This window comes from Corvus kubaryi, unplaced genomic scaffold, assembly GCF_017639235.1.
Source record: "Corvus kubaryi isolate FWS band 111438036 unplaced genomic scaffold, C.kubaryi_AGA036_p1.0 37361, whole genome shotgun sequence".
Classification (NCBI taxonomy): domain Eukaryota; kingdom Metazoa; phylum Chordata; class Aves; order Passeriformes; family Corvidae; genus Corvus; species Corvus kubaryi.
In genome coordinates this window covers 3430637-3453183 of record NW_024581118.1, presented here as the reverse complement: position 1 = coordinate 3453183, position 22547 = coordinate 3430637, and the positions used below count along the sequence as shown (strand labels likewise).

Below are 22547 nucleotides of genomic sequence, written 5' to 3'. Positions count from 1 at the left end.
ATCCCCAGGGGCTGTGGGTGGATCTCTGCATCCCCCGTGGATCCCCATGGGCTGTGGGTGGATCTCTGCATCCCCTGTGGATCCCCAGGGGCTGTGGGTGGATCTCTGCATCCCCCGTGGATCCCCAGGGGCTGTGGGTGGATCTCTGCATCCCCCGTGGATCCCCAGGGGCTGTGGGTGGATCTCTGCATCCCCTGTGGATCCCCATCGGCTGCAGTGGCACAGCTGCTTCACCACGATCTTCACCAAAGCCTGCAGAGGAATCTGGGCTCCGGTGCCCAGGGCACCTCGTGTCCCTCCTTCTCCACTGACCTTGGTTTCTCCATGTTGTGCCCCTCACCTGTTCTCACCTCCTCCTCTTCTCTGGCTGGAAAATTACGACCGACCCCCGCTTTGTCTTGATTTTCTTCTTCAATCTGTTATCACAGAGGTGTTACCAGCCTTGGCCAGCAGCTTGTCCATCTTCAGAGCCATCAGCGATTGGCTCTGTCGGACATGGGGAAAGTTTCCAGCAGCTTCTCACAGCAGCCACCTCTGTGGCCCCCCCGCTGCCAAAAACCAGGCCCTGCAAAACCAGCACAGCAAGGCTCTAACTGATAGCAAAGCATAGATAGATAGGGCCTGTAAAAAGGCATGTGTCAGCAATGTGAGGTCAGATAACATCAGGAGATTCTTCTCACTTGAAAGACACCAACGTGTGTTCATTCCCACGTGTAGTTCACAGCTTTCACCACACCCTCCCTCACTGTTTGCATAACATTGCTTTCACTGAAAAACTTTGTACAAAATATGAGACTGTTCATCCCTTCTCCTCTTGTAATATAGAAGCTGGATTTAAATAATCCAGCTTTGCCGTAAAATAATGAAGAACCTAAATACATGTGGTGTAGTTTATTCCTTGTCTAAGCAGAGTTCAGAAGAGGATTGTCTCTCTGCTGTTCAACATCTTTGTACTCTAGTTCTCCTTCAGAAGGAATTGCAAAGCATTAATTATACTCTTGCATGCTTGATAGTAACTTCTAAAATGTTCAGACATTCCAGTTACCATGGCAACATAAAATATGTCACTTCATGATCTGAGACACAAAAAACCCCATATTAATAACAATAAATAAAGCCAGTGCTCAGTGTATATGTCTCAGGATGCAGAAATCTAACCCAGATTGGAACAGAAAAGACAATTTGACATCTATGGGAGAGGAGCACTTGGCTACAGCTGCTGAGATGGGAACCATTTTCCTTTGGACTTATTTAAGCAGGACTGGAAGTGTAGTGCTCAGAAACAGTAACCAAATGGATTGTGCTATATGCATTGATTCTGTAGTCCTTGCTCATTCAGACAACAGAAGGCACTTTCACAGCCTGTAAAACAGCTGCAGGTTTCGTGGAAAGAAGAAGATCTAAAGCTGGACCCGGACAGGCCTCTGGGAGAGAATGACTGGGCAGCAGTTCTCTGAGAAAATTGTTTCTGCTCTGGTAGGAACTCTTCTGCTTGCCACCTCTATAAAGGTGCTGCCTCCTGAGTAGCAAATCTCAGTCTACTGACAGGAGAGAAGAATGCTGGATAGCCACACCATCCTCTCCCTCTGAACAGTGTGGAAGGGCCAGGAGGAGTGAAGTTTTAAGCTACTAATCTTTTATTTAAAAGGTAAGTCTCTGAGCAGACAGATTAGGCCTGAAACATGAGGGATGATACAGAGCAGAGCACATCTGTGAAGAAGGTCACTGAAAACCCTCACTGAGCAAGAGCTGCTGCTCAGTGTGTGCTGGTTACTTCTTCACAGGGAGCTGCAAAAGATTAGATCAAGTGTGCCATGCTGAGAAGGGGCTTCCAGGGCAAAAAGCTGAGTACTGGAGTACCAATCTGTGGCTGCAGGGAGGCAGAATGAACCAGGAACTGCAGGATACTCCTCAAGGTCTTCTCAGGCAAATCCTACTACCTTGTAACAAGGCAGGACAAGGGAGAATCTCCCAAAGACTTCACTTCAAAGGGAGGCTTTTTAAAGGATTTACACATCCTTTGTCTCACAGGTTTTATCCAATCAACTACCTCATCAGCAAGCAGTGCACACTGCAGCAAACGTGATTTTACCTTCTAATGTCTCATTTGTACGTCAAGAAACAGACTCTGTCTCCTTCTTTAATTACAGGCTCCATGCCCATTTTGCTCTCTCCTTCAGCTGCTGCACACAGGCTGGTGCTAGCACAACCTTTAACTGTATTTTCACCTCTCCCTACTTCAGCAGTGTTTCCCAGGCAGTTCTTGAAGACAAAGACCAGTCAGCCAGCAGAAACTCCAAGCTAACCCTGGTGATCCCAGGGTTGGCTTACCTACAGGATTAGCTAAAAGTGTATTGGAAGGAGAGATGGAAAGTCAGATTGCAAGAATGAAGAGAGAAGTAACTCCCAGGCACATGTCTTACCCTGGGAGCAGCTGAGGCCAAAGAAGCCATCGTGTCAGTAGCACACTCCTGTATCACAGAACCTGTTGCCACTGCAATCCCCAGGACACCGTTTCTCACTGCAGTCTTCTCCAGTGAACTCCTCGTGGCACTGGCAGACCCCTTGGGCTGTGTCACAGATCCCACTGCTGCTGCAGCTCTCCAGACACAGCTGAAGGCTGCAATCCTCACCAAAGAAACACTCATCACAGACATTTCCCAGCACTGCAGTGCCTGTTACTGCTACAGTGGCTGGGGCAGGCAGGGTGGGAGCAGTCACTGCCCTCCCAGCCCTTGGCACACTCACAGCTGCAAGTCTCATAGAACAAAGTCCCACGGCCACTGCAGTGAGGGACATCTGGCCAGAGCAGCACCAGGATGCACAACAGCAAATGTGACACACAGATGAGAGAAAACAAAAACAAAACACAAGAAAAAAATTAGGAACACAGCATTAGATAGGTAGTGCAAAGGTATGTTCAAGGTCATTAAAGGGAAGAATAAATATCACTGAAAAATAGGGACTGAAAAAGACCTGATGGCATCACCTTGTCCATCTGTCCCAGGTCCAAGGAGGGACCAGCTCCACCCTTGCTTTTTCCAACATGTTTGTCCATGGTCAGCAGGAACACGGGTTCCATGACCACCCCAGAGAGTCAATTAGGAAGTTTCCCACAGCCTCTAACCTAAACCTTAATGTCGTAATTTAAACTCACTATTTCTCACTGCAGATATTTATTAAGATGAAGAGCACATTATTCTCATCTGCCATACACCTGTATTTTTCACGTAAGCAAAGTCTTAGGACTTCCCCTGTCTCCATTCCCCAAATAACAACAGTTCATTAAATTCAGAGGCCACGCAGTATAAATCTGTGATCCCAGGCAGAGCCTGGGGCACCACAAAACATTATCATCATAAACTCTGCTCCTCTTTTAGTCACTTATCAAAGAGGAAATAAAAAGACAAATTCTCAGCAATGGCAAAATTCTGGAGGCAAAGTTGAGAAAGAAAAAGACGGCAACTAGAAGTGCCTACTTCATCTTTCACCCTCCTGTCCTCCAGAAAATCCTCTATTGAAACCTCCCTATTGAAACGTACATGAATCTCAAAAACCAGGGCACCAGCCCATGCGAAGGACTCAAGCATTTTGCTCATGGAGAACTCCCAATAACCTTGACAAATTATTCCAGTCCCCAGATCTCAGCAGTAAATAGGCTGGACCTGGGAAATAAGAACTTCACTCTTATCACTCTTGTTACCTACCTTGGCTTCCCCCACAGCTCTTCTGAGGGCTGCAAACTTCCCTCAGCTCTGCCACTTCTTTCTCAAGCTTCTCCATCCTTTCAAAGAGATCCATAATGCGGGTCAAAGTTTCACAGTTCCCTTCGGGTGTGTGCACACGGATGTTGTGCCTAAAGATTATATTCTGCTCTTCATTGTCCTTAGCCTCTCCAGGATCTAGCTGCACCCTACTGTTCTCTTCATCATGCTGTAATGGATTTGCTTCAGCTTTAATCTGGGAGAGTGTGGGCAGGTCAATCTTACAGGAGTGGCTGAAGGATATTCTTTGAGCATTGCTGGTGCAGTTATGAGATGCAGGATGCTGAACAGCAGATGTCTGGAGAGCACAGCACAGCAATAAATCCATTGGGAAGGCAAGCCAGCCCTGGAAATTCATCTCAGAGATGGCAGGTTCTTAGAGGAGTAGCTAACCCTTCAAACAGCACAGCTGCTTTCAAGATAAAAAAAAAAAAAAAAAAAAAAAAAGTAAGAATTGTGATCATAAAGCTGGTTTTCATGATTTTCTAAAAGACAAATTATTTGTCTTGCCCTGATTCACAACTAGGTTGGTAAGTACCTGGAAAAGTCACAGTGAATGAGATAGATACAAAAGAGCTTCCAGACTCTCCAAGTAAGAGCTCTAAGTTTTCAACCTTCAAATAAGAGTTGGGATCATGGTCCATTGCAATTGTAAACTATCCCATAGTGCCTCTCATTCCCCTGCAGTTACAACAGACTTTTTATCAGTCTCTCAGCTGTGGTCTGGACTACTGACCATGGCATTCTCCAGCACCGTGCATGGTCTTCAACTCAAAGCCTGATAACTGTGCCGATGCTGTGTGCATGAAAAATTCAGAGAGCTGACACTGATCTTTCTGTACAGGAAATTTGGGACACAGTTTTGCCCACTTCACGTTAGCCTTCTAATATAGCATGTAGCCTACACTGTTATCTGGATTTGGGAGAATTAAAAAGATTTGCTCCATTTGACACCAATGCATTGGCATTTTGTGTGCCCAAATAATAGATTCACTTGAGAGATTTCAAGTTCATTTTGCTTTGACTCCTTTATCTGATTTATCGTCTTAGCACTGGCACAGTTCATGTGGAAGCTACTAGAGGACATCTGTTAACACGTGGAGCAAGAGGATGAGTTGTAAAACTATTTGTTTTCCCATACTTTTATTTCAGAATTAACTGTTCTTTTCTACCTTGCATAAATATATAGGAAGAGCTTATTTTCAGGCTGATTTATTCTCAAAGCTAAGACCTAACTAAATAAAATTAGTGTTAAATTTCATTGACATTCAGAAGTCGAAACTGAAGTTCAAATGTTTAAAGTTTTCAGGTACACTCATTCACACCAAAAAACCATGTTTGCTGTAGAAGTTTTGTGCAGTCAACCAAGGAAGAATTTTGGACTTAATGAACACCTCATAGATAAAAACAACAAGAAAGTAGAAGCTGAGCAAGGAGGGAAGGAAGGATAAAATATAAAGTCAGAAACCTGAATTTATCAGTTGGCTTATTCAGTATTGTATGCTGAATGTTGGCATTAATGGTACATGTCAATCTGTACAGAAGGTGATATATATATATATTTGGTCAAAAACTTAGAATTTCACACCACAGGATGCAAATTCAAAATGCCACCACATGTGACTTACTAAGCAGTTGTGTTATTCATTGCACAAGCAGAAGGGAAAAAAATTTATTTAAGTGCTAAATTAGGTAATGTGATAACTAGAAAGCACTTGGCCAATATATGTCCACAGTAATAGCACATCTGGACTCAGATAACACTCCATTATAATAATTTGTACAACCCTTACAATAAAAATTATCTGTTTCTGTGAAACATCCTTATATCACCTAAATGTCTGCCAAACCTTTGGAAACATCCCTGCCATTAGATTAGTACCTCCCATTGGCAGCACAGCTAAAAGAAGGTGTCCTTCCTGCCCAGAAACATGAGGCTTTGGTTGCTAAAAACCAAACAAACCCTACATCACCCACTTAATATCTGTTTTGCAGGTCACTTTGGTGCATCTCTCTTCAAGCAAGATAATCGCAGACACCAATGAAAACAAGGTATGGATTTCAAGATTCAGTCTACAATTCCTTACCTGATACCCTTATGTCATATTTGGATTAGGTATTAGGAAAAAAATGTCTTTACTGAAAGGGTAAACTCACACAGGGAGCGGTGGAATCACCACCCCTGGATGGATTTAAAAGACATGTACATATGGCACTTGGACATGGGTTAGTGAAGGGCTTGGCAACACTGGGTCAATGGTTGAACTCAATGGTCTTAGAGGCTTTTCCAAGCTTAAAAATTCTATGATTCTATCCATAAAATAAGGGAGTCATCACTGCTGCTTATACCCAAGCAGTAATTTGTTTCCTTCGGTTTTCCACCTCCATTCAGCACTTATCTGCGTTTAATGTATATTAAGTGAAATGGAGGGGAACAAGTACCTTGCTTTGTGAACGCAGGGCTCCTTCCCTCCCCATCTCTCCCTCTTGGCTTGCAGATGCCTATTTCTGACCAAAGATGCAGCTTTCCCACCCCGACCCATCCTCTCCCTCAAAGGGACACAGAAACTAGCTACACCTTTCTTTTTCTCCTCTGCAGACTTCCGAAACAAATCAAATCATATGAGATTGCTTCAAAGCTTTGAACAAACTTACATCTAAATTCTACAGATTCTCATCACAGTCCACTGCAGGAAACCCCCAAAGCTTGGTTTTGTGAGGTTTACTTCCAAACCCCTGGAGATGAGGTCCCCAAACAGACAGATGCATGCACAAAATCCCTTTGCTCAGCACCTAGTGATAGCATTCTGGCTTGTAACATAATGTCATGACTAATTAGGGCTTCACTGGAACCACAAATTGAGCTCATATTTTCCTGGGCTCAGAGATCATTCCAGAGGAAAAACCCCTGGACACAAGCATTTCTGTCAAGCATAATGAAAGAGAACAACTTTTCTGGCTTCCTCATCATATAATAAAGAGATTTTTTCCCTGCCGTTAAAAAGAATGGGTTTAACTGACTTTTTGTGGAGAATATAATGTCATACATATAACTGGCAGTAACAGCAGATTAGGGAAAGGACTGATTTAGGAAAGAATGCCTAATAGTCAGATCTACCAGGCACAGAATATTCTCCTAAGGGAAGGGATGAAAGAAACCCTGTTCACATCTTTTCAATTATTGCAGAGGAAAGCATGGGACGATCAAAGCTGGAGAGAAAGTGGAATATTTGTGTGAAAGATTCCAACAATCTAACTCTACAAGTCTTTTTCCATCCTACTGCTCCGTGCTTGAAGATTCAGGGTATAGGCCTTCTATGTATACATGACATGGAGATAGGATTCAGGAGAGAAAGAGGGACTTGGAGTCACAGATGAAGGAAATGCAGGTCTAGGACAGCTCCATGGTTGCAGAAGAGAGAATTCTAAGACTGACAAATGGGGCAGAGTTGACTATGCACATATCCAAGCCACAGAGTTATACAACACAACACTAGAAGCAACACACATTAAAGCAAGATAGCCAGAATAAAATGAGGCGTCGTGAAAGGAGCCATGGGCCAAGTTTGAGACCTGAGCTTTTTGAGTACCAAGGGAAACACAGAGTGTGATTTTTTTGAGCACAGCCTTCTGCATGCTAAAGCTAGAATGGAACTGCCACGTGTATCACAGCACTAGAGACAGGAGAACTAGCAGATCCCTAATTACCTAGTTAGAAAACTGGCACGTTCAAGCATCCTAAAGCCAGGGAGGTTTCTTGAGGAACACAAAAGGAATGACAAATACTAGAAGGCATGTCAAAAAGCCCTTTGCAAGTTCACAGAAGCACTGCTGATCTCCAAACAGCCATCACTTCAATAACTCTCTACAAGAACAGCAACAGGCCTGTCTGACCAACACTTTTAGTCTGAGGAGACACAAGCATTACTGGTGATCAGTGTTCATCATAAGCTCTGCCCTCAAATGGATGGATACTGACCGCTGAATTCTGTTTAAAGCATGGACATGACAATGCAGGAGCAGGGGAGTGTGTGGCAGCAGCCTGTGCAGAGAAGCAAAGGCACCTGCAGAGCACATGGCAAAGCTGTGTGCTCAGACAGAGCAGCAGATGCAGCAGCACAGAAGGTGATAAACCAGCTCATCCCTCACTAAGTTGGAAAGCAGTCATGCTCCTTAGCAATAAAGTCATGCTCTTTTAGCAATAAAGAACGACACGAGTTAGTGCACCCAAGAGCACAACTCAGTCATTGGGGGCTATTAGCCTTTGTTGGCAGTCAGGCAAAAATAAAGTGGGGGCTCAAAACGAGCACAAAATGATGATACTGCTACTCAGACACTAAGGTGTCCAGCCCATTTTCCTTCAGTTTTACATATTTTTCTTGGCGAAGTATTTGGCTGAGACAAGTTACTAGTTTTACATAAGTATATACTTTGCATATGTATAATTTAGTTTAACCAACTGGATTATTTGTCTTTATTTTCTGTGATAAAACTGCTCTACTGTTCCAAACCTCAGCTGCCTTAGAAAGCTGTGCATCAGATCTGCATTTCTCTGGGATTGGGCACAGAATCCATTCCATGCAGCTCCTGTAATAAGCCAGCCAGCACTCTGTTTTCAGTATTATGCAATCTTCATTAAATTAATGCTTGCAATTAGTGCAACCAATGACTGCCAACAAAAAACGCAATCATTAGCTTGGGAAGATTGTTTCTTTTGCAGGTATCTCCCTTTTTTTTTTTTTACCAGACTGAATGAACCTACTTTCCACTATAAAAGTTTGGGATTACTCAAAATAATTAATAAAAACCCAGAATTATAATCACCCAGAGAGATACTGTGCTTCTGGATTCATTCTTTTATTTATATTTTCTTTCATGCTAATTCTTCTGCAAGATCTGATAAGCAAGGTGTATTAACTATTCATATGTGCATGAGAGATTGCTTTCAAAACCCTACATACTCATGTGCAGAGAGGTTTAACAGCCTATTTTCTCATTACTATAAATATGCACTTTGTTATAAGTTACCGAGCTCCCTTCTCTTCAGTCAGTAGTTTTCAGTTTAAGTCAGTCTTTCCTGAAGCAAATCTTTGTTCTGGTGCCTGCAAAGCTCAAACATTTTTTAACTCCTGTATTGGATTGATTTTACTTATCCAATGACTGACATTTTTATTATAAATAAGATAATCAATAAGGTACTTTTATTAGGAAAATAGTGATAAATTTCATTTTAGGTGCTAAAAACTTAAGACTCATAGAATCCTGGAATGGTTTAGGGTGGAAGGGACCTAAAAGACCCTCTGGTTCCAGACCCCTGCCATGGGCAGGGACACCTTCCACTAGACCAGGTTCCTCCAAGCCCCATCCAACCCAGCCTTGAACACTTCAAGGATGGAGCAGCCACAGCTGCTCTGGGCACCCTGTGCCAGGGCCTGCCCACCCTCACAGGGGAGAATTTCTTCCTAATATCTGATCTAACCCTATGCTCTGTCAGTTAGAGCCATTACCCTTTATTCTAACTTCTATTGGCTTTCAGCCCCGAGTCTGTGAGAAGGTGCACAAGAAGGGCCTCTGGATGAGAAAATACTGAGCAATTACTAAAGAGTGCCTGTTACAATTATAAGATGTGTGTGGTCAAATTTCAGCACGATCTCACAACAAAAGAAGGGCTTTTAAAGCATCTACTGTCACACAGAAATCAGAGCCTAAAGTGCAAATTATTAGGAACAAGTACTCTAAAAAGAAACCCTTCTAGGTTAAACCCTACCTCCATTAGATGCAAAGGCAAAACTCCCATTTATATGAGCAGACACGTAGTTTTTATATGGTTGGAGGAGATAACCTAGGAAAGCCTAAGCCCTTCAAAATGGGCTTAAAAAACCCCATATAAATACTCCTGTACATTTTGTAAAAATCATACATGCCCATAATACAGGGTTATTGATGTTTGTGTAAGGCTTCAAAATCCTTGGAGAGCATCTGCTCTAAGAAGTCAGAGACAAACCGAGTTTTTCCTTCAGGACAAACAACGGGAACCTCAAAGGAAATAAAAATACTTTTCTCTTACCTGTCAAGTACTTTCAACTGCCTGGTTCAGAGCCCTTCTGATGCAGACACCACTTGCAGAGGTAATCTGAGCACGCCAAAAAGTGACCAAATCCTCTCCTCTTCCCCACTCCAGCTGCAAATCAGCAGCAGTCCCTGCAGCGAATTTAAGAACCCATGGAGCAAACGAAAGGAACCAATAGAGGCCTCGGGGCGTTTCCCTCTTACAAACCACCTAAGGAGCACGCTGGGCTTGAGAATGATTCCCCTGCTCAGTAGTCTTCTTGCCCATCAGCAGGAATAAACACTTCCCACTTGTTTTATGCTCTGCTACTAGTCAAAAGCCAGAAAGCCTCTCCAGCTCTATACATCGGTCTGCAAGCATCACAGGATTGTTACTGAGACTACTGTATTAACAAGCACATTTGTAGTATTAATGATGAGAAATTCAGGTGGAGTACATCAGAAAATAAAAACTTAGAAAAATATGTTGAACTCAGCAGCAGATAAACACTACATTTATTCAGCACAGTACTTTCAAAAATCCCTCAAGAACTACCCACGCACTTATTTAGCCAGGTGCATTACTGAGCCCAGTTTTTAGCTGACAAACCCTCAGATTCTGAACAGTTCTTTCGATTTACTGCAACCAGAAGCTGTGCTGAGGGAGCTGAAGATGGCAGCAGCCTGAGGGATATCAACATGCATCATTAATCCTGGCCAGTCTCAGCTGGGGAAGTGCCAATCACACAGGTGATGCTGTTGAGCAAGTGAGGGAGTCAGCCCTGACTGAAGAAATAGTCCTTCCCATTCTCACCAGTTCCTCCCACATCTGGACCATCTAATAAACACAAAAGGGGAAGTGATACAAAATACTGTAGATAAGAATGCATGCTGTAGCATCCAAATCCCCTTTGATCACATCTATTTTATCTGCTCTGCTGATATCCTACCAAATTAACTTTACCCTCTGGAAAGCTAGAAAAATAGCAAGTTATAGACAATTACATCAGAGAATAAAGCTTGAAATGCTCCCCTTGCAAACAGCAGAAAGCTACTTCCAAGCCAGCCATGGCATCAGCACAGCTCATCATCAGGAAACACGGTCACAAACAGCCCAGGTTTTGAACGGGATGCTCTCAGAGGGTTGCAGCCCACAGGCTGGGCATGCTGAGCCCTTTCTGCTGCTGCAGTTTCCCCTCCATAGACAGACCCTCACACAAGTTTAAGAGCAGACTTTTTGTTTCTCAGGGTATGAAGGAAGAAAAAGGAGTTAGGAAACGAGGGCAATAACCAGCATCTCACCTCTCTGTGGCTCATAAGACCCATATAAAGCAAGGAGAAGAGAAAACAGCTTTGAATTTGTAGGTTATTGCTGTGTGAACAAGTATTAGTGGTTTCAGCTGGGCATATATGTAGGACAGACACCTTCAGGGTAGTTAACACCTGGGCTGACAGAAACTGAACAGTCTGTGAAGAATTAACAACTTCACCAGCACCAAAAATGGCCTTTCCACTGAGTACCATCAGCCCCGGTGGGTAAGTTCCTAGGAAAGCTGCTGACTGTAGCATAGATAATAAAATTTGATTAGCCTGCTAACCTGGCCACTTCTTCCAGATTATTACATACTTCTGGAGCAGTATAATACACCAAACATCTAAGTAAAACAATTAGCACACAGACAACAAGCAGCTTGACAAACTGAGAGAGACAGCTTCTTTTAAATGACTTTTTGAATGTAGCTAATGAGCTGATACAAGCAGAAAGTTTAATCAAAACTATGAATTCAACACCAAAACCTTGATGCATGTTCTTCCTGAAATCAGGACATAGACATATTTTACACTCTACCTAAGCAAAGTTCCAGTTATTGAAACAGGACAGTTTCCCTCACTGAACAAGAACAATGGATGCAGAATTCCCCATTTGTTCTTCTCTGTTTGCGATTATGATTATTCAGTGTTGTCTGCAAAGGGCTGTAACTTACCCGAAGATTTGGATATTAGCAAAAGTTTCTTCCCCCAGAGGCTGGTGGGGCACTGGGATATGCTCCCTAGGGAAGTGGTCACAGCACCAAGTCTGCCGGAGTTTGGACAATGCTCTCAGGCACATGGTGGAGTTCTTGGAGTTGTCCTGTGCAGGGCCAGGAGTTGAACTCGATGATCCTTATGGCTCCCTTCCAATTCAGGATACTCTATGGTTCAAAATTCGTACGTGGAAAAAAAACCCTGCAAACCACAGGTATAAATTTAGGAATTTAGCAACAGTCCTGGGTGATAAACAAGCAAAAAAACCCTAAGAAGCAGCACTAGCCCAGCCTTTAGTGGAGCTGCTGGCAGATCTCTGTCACGCAGCAGGACAAGTGGTCAGGACGTGCTGTTCCAGACAGGGACCCCACAGCGGAGGGACGATGCCTCTGCGTCAATTCTCCTATTGGGACAACTTTCCCTGTTATTTTTACAGCCGTTCCCCTTCAACCTGGGATACCTTTGCTGCACCCAAGGCCGGCCCCTGACGTTTCCGTGGCAGATTCAGCCGCCTTTACTGACGGGTGGTGCCGGCGAGCCCTGCCATCACCTCTGAGACACACACACAGCACAGCCCTCAGAGGCGGGTGGGGCTCTTGCCCCGTTTCCAGCCGCAGAGCGCTGGAAATCCCGAGCACATCGGGAATGCAGCGGGACGGAGGCGGAGCGGCCTGAGGGCCCTCGCCCGCCGTGACTGGGCGCACGCGCGGCGCAGCGACAAGATGGCGGCGGCCGCGCTGTGCTGGGCGCTGAGGGCGGCTCGGCAGGTCAGACCGACTCCCTCCCTTCCATTCCTCCTACCCTGCTTCCCTGTGTCTCTCTGGGGCCCCGTCCGCCCGGCCGAGGCGCCGGGGAACGCGCAGGGGAGATCCGGGTAGTGTTTGACCGCTGCGGGCTCGGCCCCGGCCCCTCGGGTCCGGTGTAGCTTGGGGCTCTTTGTGTCTTCCGGCATCGTTAAGCTTCTGGATCACATATTACACTTTTTACACCTCATCGCTGCCTACATCTTCCTCACGAGGGGCGGTACCGATCTTTGCTCTCTGTGACGAATAACAGGACCCGAGGGAGCGGCTGGATATCAGGAAAAGGTTCTTCCCCCAGAGGGTGGTGGGGCACTGACCGGGCTCCCCCGGGAATGGGCACAGCCCCGAGGCTGCCAGAGCTCAAAGAGTGTTTGGACAACACTCTCAGGCAGAGGGTGGGATTGTGGGGGCCGTGTTGGGGCCAGGTATTGAACTCGATGATACTTGTGGGTCCCTTCCAATTCAGGATATTCCATGCTTTATGGAAATAACAATTCATACTTGACCAGGGCAAACTCTGTGCAACAGGCAGGTATCACAAGTTTCATTTCTTTAATAGGTTCTTCCCTCGCCCTGCCCAAAGCAGGTGCGGAGCTACTACGTGGACTGGAGGATGCTGCGGGACGTCAAGAGAAGGAAGATGGCATATGAGCATGCGGATGAGAGGCTGCGGATCAACGCCATCCGGAAGAACTCCATCCTTCCCAGGGAGCTGCAGGTACCGGCAGCCGCTCCACGGCTGCGCCCAGCCGGAGCACGAGCCCACACGTGGCTCTTGCTGCTGTGGCGTGCTCAGGGCCACGGCCGTCACTTCATCGATCCAGACGGCTGTCCCAGGTCACAGGTGTTGTGTTTCCCCAGCTCACAGACACAGAATCATGGCATATTCGTAGTGACCTCAGCCTTTTGGGGGTGTTCACAACAGCAGTCAGCTGACTGGAGGTTGTGCACATTGGGGTGTGGGGTTTTTTGAAACCAGTGCTTCTTGTAACAATAAATACAGTGAAGTCACACTCCCCACCTCCCCCCCCCCCACTGCCCCTAACATACATTCACAAACCTATTTTCTTTACTTCCAGTAATACAGAATAATAAATAAACTCTAGATTTTTTTTCTTATTTAAAAATCTGAAAGCCTGATCCAGCCAAAACCACTAATCTATTCAATTAGAAATATTTAATTTTACTTCCTGCCTGAGCTGTGTGTGAAACCTGCATGAGATTTGGTGTTAAAACTGTTCTTATTCACTGCCTTGCATTCAGTCTGCCTTACTAAGCACCAAAAACATTTGCAAGTATCAGATTATTCCAGTGTGTATTTGATCTGGGCATGATACTTACACATCCTGGGAGAGAAAGTGTATGAATTTGTTTGTATATATTGACTTTACCGTTCTCTGGGCAAATTTGACTGGTGCTAGATGTCCTTACGAGGCAAAACCAAGAAATACAGAAAAAAGCCCCAAAGAAAATCCTGTAACACCTTCCAAAGCCCCCTATATGAGATCCGTTTTACTGACATCAAAGCATACAACCTTGGAGGCAGTTAGTAAATAACATATATTTAAATTCAGCTCACCTGAAAGGACTAGCCTACCCCACAGCAAGGAGAAAGCCAAGTGGGTTTTTGACTGTAATTCCTGGCTTGAGGTTATTCAGTCTGTAATAAGGTTAAATTTTGGGTCTCTTAGAGGGCTAACCCACCTTGCAACAAGGATAGAGACAAAGCTGATTTGACTGGTTATAATTAGCAGCTTGAGATTGTTTTGTCTGTGTAATAAGATTAATTTGGGGGTCTCCATGTGGATCCGTTTACATTCACTGTTGCAATGCCCAGAAAGAAAGGGCTGAGTGAGGAAGAGAGGTGAAAAGTTCCCAATTAAATAGCAAATTCATGAGGTGGTAGAGAAGCTTGTGATGGTACCTGTTCTACGTCTGGATTTTGAGGTCTGGCAGCAAGGCCCCTCTGAATCCTGGGGAACACAGATAAACTCTTATGCTGTGGTCTTCTGTTGTAGGAAGTGGCTGATAAGGAGATTGCCGCCCTGCCCCGGGACAGCTGCCCCGTGAGGATCCGGAACAGGTGTGTCCTGACGTCCCGCCCGCGAGGGGTTAAGCGGCGCTGGAGGCTCAGCAGAATTGTTTTCCGCCACTTTGCTGACCATGCTCAGATGTGCGGTGTACAGAGAGCCATGTGGTAATAATCACCACGTGGATGTGCATTCAGGCAGAAGAAACAAACCAGGCTCATTTGTGTGTGCTATTAAAGCAGGACTGTCCTGCCACAGAATCCAGCACCAATGTCAAACTAGTAAGGGAAGGGTGAGAAGTTGTGCTGATTCATTAAACTCACTGGATTAGAGCTGGTATCAGCTGACAAGCAGCAGCACAACTGCACTGAACTGGTCCGTGTGAGAGGCAGTTTGATTGTGAGAAAAAAGTCACTACGTGATGGTTGTAGAACTAAGCTGAGGTTTGTGGTATGGGCAACATTAGAAATAAAGACATACAGCACAAGGCATGTTGAAGCATTTTTTTTTTTGCCACCGTACGGTAAGTTCATCACGGTAATTTGGGTAAAAACAAATAAAACTGCACAACAGGGCAAAGTGGTATTCTGCCATGAACAAGGGCAAGCACAGAGTAGGAATAAAACATGGCCTCAAGTTTAGATGCTCTTGCTATGCAAACTAAATACATATTAATGAGCAGATGAAGTGGCTAAAGGACCTGTTAGAAACTGTGCTGGTATTTCTCCTGTTCGTAGTGCAGCGCTTGATCCAATGCTTCAAGAACAAGGTAGCAAGGAAGCCCTAGTCCAGACCCTAACAGGAGAGTAGTGGCTTCCTTGATTCATAGGTAACAACAAATCTGTCCTCAGGAGACACAGGAGGTGGCAGGAAGGACACAATTAACAACAAGCTTGCTGCTAAGGTCACGTTTGCCCTGTACTCTTCTTCAAAGCAGTGCAGTAAAGGGGGGCAGTGGCTGCTCTGTCCCCCTCCCCAGCATGGGCCTGGGAGGTGGCAGTAAAAAGGCCAAATAGCAGTAGCAGCAAACTGACAGCAACCCATCACACCCAGCTGAGCCATGTTTTGGTGGATAAGCCATCTTAATATACTTCTTACTCTCTTACCTTAAAACCCTTTTGAAGTCAATGGAGAAAGCAGAGCTTAATCCTCATTTCCTACTTTCCTCTGCTAGAGCCAGGGCAAGCTCCCTGTCCAGCATCACAGCTCACTGCTCCTGCTGATGACTGCACCCTGACTGATGCCATCTCAAAGACATCCAGGATGCTCCCAGCTGGCACAAGCACTTTGACTTTCAAAGTTAATAGTAATACTAGACAGTAATAGTTTCTGAGAATAATTATTAAATTTGAATACCACATGATTAACACCATATTGTTTCTGCTTAACTATCAAGTGCTTAGGATGTGGTTCTGCTTTCTTCAGCAGTTCTCCCTTTGTGACATGCTTTACAGTTCAGCACTTTCCCATATTTAATCAAAAAGCTACACCTGGTGAAGTGAGCATGACACTAGCCCCAGCAAGCACACGGGTAACAGCTGCCAGTGGCAACAGAAGCCTTGATCCATCCTAGTTTAAGATTCCTTTACTTTTACACTCTGTTCTCAGTCTCACAGCACTCCCCACTCATCTGAGATGCTTTTTCAAGGAGGGGTAAGGACATATACCCTAAGCTTCACTCCTCAGGAAATGCTGAACCACTTGACTGACGGAAATGCTTTATAAGCTATTTTATTTAAATATTTTCTCCAACCTGAAATGGAAAATGACTGTCTTTGCTTGGAAGAAGGTTATGTAAACGATGATCTTTGCAGCACAGCGTGTCTCACATGGAAGATCAGTTTTAAGGCGGCCCTTAGAGTACTTTCAGATATCCATTGGTATGTCCCCTTTGTACTGCTTTTCTCTGCTTTCAACCCAGGCCTTATTGATGGTGCGCTTCATCTCATCGTCCCCTTCTGCGTACATCTTTTTTAAAATGTTCATAAGCCCTTCACTAGGATCTGCGGTGTCATAGGCAGCCTTCCTGCAAGACGGATACATGAGAAGGTCAGGTACACCCAAGACTTAAATGCTGCTATTTGTTTGAAGCACCCTGGTAACAGGACTTTTGCTTTGGCAAAGTCTTTAGATACGGCTGTCTCAGTTTCCAAATAGGAAGAATCCTAAGAAGCACCCTTAAACCAAGTGCAAGTTGAGTAGTATACCTAGAGATGTCCCATGGGGTGGGACAGTATTTTGATGGGAAGCATTTTGCAGTAAACATGATCCTGGAAACACTGCTCAAAATTAACTGTAGGAAGCAGAAGTGAAATACAACAGACACAGGAAGTGCCAGTACCTGCCTTGTGTTATGTGACAAGTGAATAAAAAGCGAGAAATGACCACATCAAGCTTTTTGGAGAGACCACATTCATAACCCAAAAGGCTTCTTTTCTGCTTCCCATTTTTCAGATGATCTCCAGAAGTTAACTGACTTTGTAACACATTGCATTTCAAAGCAATTTTCTCAGGTGACAAACAGTGCCACCTGCAGTCAGCACCCGTGGAGGACATGGCCCGTGTGACCCGACTATATGTAATGCCCTCTGGCAAAAGTCCTCTTTATCCCATTTCCCAAAATCCTGTAGGTAGTTCCTAGTGCAGTCTAGCTCAAAAACAGAGCAGATGAAAACAGATCAGCAGAGGGAGCAATTTCCTCGTGCTCAGGGCTAACCATCGGCTGCACAGACCCTGACTGGGACCAGCATTTCTGGAGCCGTTCATTTGACAAACAGAAAATCTTCAGGAATTCTCTGCACAAGATACAGGTTTAACCAAGTGATCCTGTCCCTCCAGAAAACTGCATTAATTGTCAAGTCACTTCCTCCTAAATCTCCTGTGATGCCATTTCAGTGGAGAAGGTTGTTATGCCCTAAATTCACGTACTTATGGCTAATCAGTTTTAGCAAAACACCCTAAAAACATACACAAAATGAATTGTTGTTGGCAGGGATAACATTCTCAATAGTGTTTTCATGCTTCAAGGTAGCTGTACATGTAAAATAACATGAAATCATTATATTATATACTTATATATATATATATATATTTTAGAAAGTCTCTTGTCCCCAGGTGTCTCCTGCTGTCATTTACCACCCTCATACCTATGTATGTCTAAGCTGCCTGCTGCTCCCAAGCACTTGGAGTGTTACAAACTGGCTTGAGACTTTGGATAATCATCTAAGTAAACAAAGACCTGTTTTGCCAAAAGCACGCTGGGATTTTTGTGCAGGCACTTCACACACAGGTGACAATGATTACTTTGACCAGTAGAGCTGCAGGGGATATATCCACGTATTTCTATATAAGACACACTTTATCTAAAAACAGTCACCTCACTAATGCAGTTTTTGCCATGAATGCAGCCATCAAAATGCAAATGAATCTTTAATTGGTTGATTCCCTTTAGAATTCTCACTGCAGGTCTTCCCTATCATATGTCCTATGATGCAGCCTTCATCATTAGCAATAAAACAGCTACTCAGAGTGTGTTTCTTCCACTTGCAGTCCTACAAATACCAAAACAAATCCCAGCCTAACGATCCTCAAACATCTCAGGGCCTGTCCCCCAGACCAACAATCCTCAGAATAACTGCACAGTTGGCACAGATCTCTCCCAACAGTCCTAAAACAACACAGAGAACAAGAAATGGAAAACAAGATGGAGGGTTGAAAAGACACTTACTCTTTCTCTTTGCTTTCTTTTTCCACTTGAGTGAGACAATCCCATTTTTCCTCCCGCTTCTTCTTACACATCACAAGGACCATGTCTGTCTTTATCTGTATGGTGAACAGCAAGGTATGAAGGGATGCCAGTCAAAATAAATAAGGTTAGCTCACAACATAAACCTTTTCCAGACTCACAAATTCCTGAAACATTTCTCTCAGCTATCCATTATTATGTAGCATACTGAAATTACAGCATGTACTCAGCCTCCAGGTACAACTGTTAACTTCCCTGTGGACAATTTATATATGTGGTTAATGTAATTCTAGCACAGGCCCACAGTACCAATACAGAAGAATGTAAAGTGCTGCAGGAACACCATTCAGTGATTTAAAGGATGCCCAAGTACCCAGAACTGCCTGGTAAAGAGTGACTGTATTTATTAGACTTCTCCAAGCATACCAAGTTCAGGCAGAGGCTCCTCCAATTTATTTCTCCAAGGATAAGAAGCTAGTTTTAGGGCATTGCTTAATCTCACAACACATCTGCAAGTTACAAAGCCTGTTTACTTGTAACCTTGACCTAAATTTCACAAACAACTCCTGTGTGCCACAGCAGACAAGGGTCTACTGCAGCTTTAGCTTGACTTAACAAGTACATGACCACTGCTCGCTTTCACACCATGTTAAAAATCACCACAGCATCACTCTCGATTATTTCAGCTGGTTTAATTTCACTGTGTACTCATTTTAGGCCAATTTCCAATTGAACCAGTAGTTCTTCGCATCTGATGTCACTAAGTACAACACAGAACTCACAGGAGGTATGTGACACATCTCTAAGCCTGGAAAGGTGCCACAAGTAGCAGAGTATGGGTATCACCAGTCAGCAGCAGTAAAATGTGACTAGTTGTCCTGGTTTTGGCTAGGATAGTTAATTTTTTCTCTTAGAAAATTAACCTCCTGCTAGGGTTAAACCACCACACCAGTGTTCAGTTCTGGAGCAACACCATTACCAAGGTTCCAGACTTTGCTTTGGGAATTAAGCCTATTTAAGCTTCCCAAGATTTCAGTCTGCTGACAAATCTCTTAGAATCGCAAAGAATTTCTCAGAGGTATTTAAAAGCACAAAGATGCAAATGAATGCTTGGTGGTATTTTCTGCTTAATTATTTCTGAAATCCTGTTGGTGAGCTATTAAAAAAAGCTCACAATATCCAGACATGATCTCCTGAAATAGGATTCCAGAGACTAATTCCGCAGTTATGACAATCACAGATTAGTAAGACTCATGTTCACAGTGCAGAGACTTAGCAGCAGAAGAGAGAGACTGAACGTTAGAACTGAGTCTCCTGAACTAGTCAGGCAATGAACGTGATACTTCGTGAGGGCCCTAAATTACCTCTAACAGACGAGGCGCACTGACCTTTCTAGAGCTGCCTTCCACAGAGATGGGCTTCAGGAGGTTGTTGAAGGTCATGGTGTAGTTCTTCCCATTCAGATTCTTCACTAGCAGATCAAATGACCTGGACCCAGGAAGTGAAGGGAGGAAAGGCACAAATACTCCAATTGTTATATTGTCTGGAAACCCTTTAGCGGGTGTATTTTATAGGAAAGCAGGTGTACTTCTTGGGAAAGTACAAGAACTACTATTCTGGTACTACTCTGGTAGTACCTCAAGGCCAACAGGCTTGAATTACTTTATTCCCAGGGCTCTAAAAATGTTCAGTTCAATTTTGACAGAGAAATTAAAAGGACCAATCCAGACTTCACAACAAATCAAGTTCTTTAGGATCCTTTCTACCTCAATGATCCCCTATAACCTTGGAAAAACAAATTTCCTTAATGTACACCTCAGTTCTATCACCACAAATACGCAGGGCTAACACCATGTGCCATGTCAAGCATGGTGAGGTGCACCTCTAAAATGAAAACACCCTGATACCCTCAAGTGCTACTAAAAGTTAATACAGTTTGAAGTTTGAAAAAAGGGAGTGGAGAAAAAAAAAGGCTGATGCAACAGTCCTGTATTTAAGTGTTCTTGTTGTGGTACAAGATGAACTCACCTCTCTGTGAAATTCACCTGCACATTCTCAGCTGGAAGCTTCTGGACACCATTTAAAGAGATGTAAATCTTAACAAACTTATCTGACTGATCCCAACCTGGAAGTGAATAAAAGAGATAAAGTTCTCCCTTTCCTTCATAAGCTTCCCCCACAAAGCCCCCTAAAATGACTAGCATCTTTGCCTTACTCAAACAATTTTCAGAGCAATAAAGGGAAAACATGAATTATTCAGAAATAACTTGAAAGCAAAAGGAGGTCCCCCCATGTAGCCCTGTTCCCTAATCCCTGCAAATGCTGAGAAAACCCTTGTATCAGCTGACGTCAAAAGAGAGCAACCCTGGCTGTGCAGGGGAAGTCAGAGCCAGTTGTTTGCTCCTGCTGCAGTTTCCTTGACCCACTTCTTCCCCTACACCCTGCATCTTGAGCAATTCCCTCTCCTCTCACCTACATGGCGAGCAGAGAAGCCAAAGCTTACTCTTTCATTCCTGCTAAACACTAAGCAACGGAAAAATACCAGCTGGTACAGCAAGGATACTTAATGCATTCCACCAAACTCTACCACGCAAACGCGATCAATGCACGCTGGGGTTCGGATGGCAAGATAAGCATGCAGTAGCCTTTAAAGTGGCATCTCCAGTGTGGAATAAACACTTAAGGCTTCACTGTGATGCTAAGTAGCAACTCCAACTCCCAGTAATGCCACCTTGCCATCTCTTCAGAGCGATGCTGGAGCTCTAGAAAAACAAACCTACCATAATTGTTTATTTTCACTGTGTACCCTCCCAGCGATGACTTTTCTTCCTCTGTCACATCTTTTGGCTTCGGCGGAGGCTGATTCTTGATTTCCAGCTCCAGCTTGTGTTTCTCTGCCACAAGGACATCACGCACCCGCTTCCTAGTGGTGCTCGTGAGCAGTTCTTTAACCTCTTCCAAATCTTTCTGCAACTGGCTCAAAAACAAAGGATCACACGTATACATTAGATATATTCTTTGTGCTCAGGGCTCACAGCTTTTTATGACAATTCCAAGTGTTCCAGATGCTGGAGTTTCAGCTTTATCAAGTCAGTAGTTTAGTTTCCCACTACAACCAGTTAAGCACGGAATCATCCCTTCCTCACCCCCTGACCACTCCTGTATATACAGCCACAGCATCTTAATTCACAGAATGGGTCGGGCTAAAAGGGTGCAATCCTCCTGCCCAACCAGGACCATCTCAGAGCACAAGCCTGGAAAAGACCTCCAAGATCATCAATCCAGACAAGGTTTAAACTCTCAGTGTTTATAAGTTAAAAACCAACAGAAACCAAGAGAAGCTGGGCGGATGGCACAGCTCCCTCAACACGCACCGCCGCACGGGGAGACCCCCTCAGCGAAAGCGGGGACTGACGGCTCCCCGCCCCCGCCTCCCAACCGGGACCACACCGCTGCCCCTCGCACAGGGCCCCGCCAGCGCCTGGGGGGCATCGCCGGGGATCGCCTCACCTCCTCCCGCACCACGGCCATGGCGGCTCCCCGCGGAACCTCTGGAACCTTCCGGCCGCAGGAAGTGACGCGCCGCCACCGGTCCCGCCTCCCGGGCTCTGAGGGACGGGCGGGACCGGGAGCTTTCCCGCCTCCCGGGCTCTGAGGGACGGGCGGGACCGGGAGCTCCTCCCCCCCGCTGGGCTCTGAGGGACAGGCGGGACCGGCAGCTTTCCCGTCCCCTGGGCTCTGACGGACGGGCGGGATGGGGAGCTTTTCCCGTTCCCCGGGCTCTGAAGGACGGATGGGACCAGGAGCTCCTCCCCTCGCCGGGCTCTGAGGGACGGGCGGGACCGGGAGCTTTCCCGCCTCCCGGGCTCTGAGGGATGGGTGGGATCAGGAGCTTTCCCGCCTCCCGGGCTCTGAGGGATGGGTGGGATCAGGAGCTTTGCCACCCTCCGGGTTCCGAGGGATGGGTGGGATCAGGAGCTTTGCCACCCTCCGGGTTCCGAGGGATGGGTGGGATCAGGAGCTTTGCCACCCTCCGGGCTCAGAGGGATGGGTGGGACCAGGAGCTTTGCCACCCTCCGGGCTCTGAGGGATGGGTGGGATCAGGAGCTTTGCCACCCTCCGGGCTCTGAGG

At 45.2% G+C, this 22547-nt stretch overlaps 3 protein-coding genes across 3 annotated transcripts in view; 1 reads left to right on the top strand and 2 right to left on the bottom strand.

The window, feature by feature from the left end:
- The window catches only part of TNN (tenascin N), a 34249-nt gene extending 21840 nt beyond the window's left edge, over positions 1-12409 (bottom strand). The window contains 4 exon segments of the mRNA XM_042033776.1: positions 2424-2653; positions 2655-2799; positions 3708-4173; positions 9832-12409. Of these exon segments, the coding sequence (XP_041889710.1) occupies positions 2424-2653; positions 2655-2799; positions 3708-4122 (790 nt within the window). The 5' untranslated portion in view covers positions 4123-4173; positions 9832-12409.
- An 88-nt stretch (positions 12410-12497) lies between these two features.
- Positions 12498-15161, top strand: MRPS14 (mitochondrial ribosomal protein S14). The gene is made up of 3 exons (XM_042033775.1): positions 12498-12604; positions 13200-13358; positions 14659-15161. Exons 1-3 carry the CDS (start codon positions 12560-12562, stop codon positions 14839-14841), a joined length of 387 nt encoding a protein of 128 aa, XP_041889709.1. The 5' UTR covers positions 12498-12559; the 3' UTR covers positions 14842-15161.
- Positions 15159-22033, bottom strand: LOC121667296 (calcyclin binding protein). The gene is made up of 6 exons (XM_042033774.1): positions 21926-22033; positions 21196-21388; positions 20444-20540; positions 19804-19903; positions 18398-18492; positions 15159-16696 (listed from the first exon to the last, which is right to left on the bottom strand). The coding sequence occupies exons 1-6, from the start codon at positions 21944-21946 to the stop codon at positions 16537-16539; spliced, it is 666 nt and encodes a 221-aa protein (XP_041889708.1). The 5' UTR covers positions 21947-22033; the 3' UTR covers positions 15159-16536.
- Between the last annotated feature and the right edge of the window lie 514 nt (positions 22034-22547).

Excerpts from the sequence above, each read along its gene's own strand:
- MRPS14 (XM_042033775.1), top strand. The coding sequence starts at position 12,560 with ATGGCGGCGGCCGCGCTGTGCTGGGCGCTGAGGGCGGCTCGGCAG. Across the intron at positions 12,605-13,199 it reads CGCTGAGGGCGGCTCGGCAG|GTTCTTCCCTCGCCCTGCCC; the intron begins GTCAGACCGACT and ends TTTCTTTAATAG. Across the intron at positions 13,359-14,658 it reads TCCTTCCCAGGGAGCTGCAG|GAAGTGGCTGATAAGGAGAT; the intron begins GTACCGGCAGCC and ends CTTCTGTTGTAG.
- LOC121667296 (XM_042033774.1), bottom strand. The coding sequence starts at position 21,946 with ATGGCCGTGGTGCGGGAGGAG. Across the intron at positions 19,904-20,443 it reads CAGGTGAATTTCACAGAGAG|GTCATTTGATCTGCTAGTGA; the intron begins GTGAGTTCATCT and ends TCCTGGGTCCAG. Across the intron at positions 16,697-18,397 it reads AAAGAAAGCAAAGAGAAAGA|GAAGGCTGCCTATGACACCG; the intron begins GTAAGTGTCTTT and ends TCCGTCTTGCAG.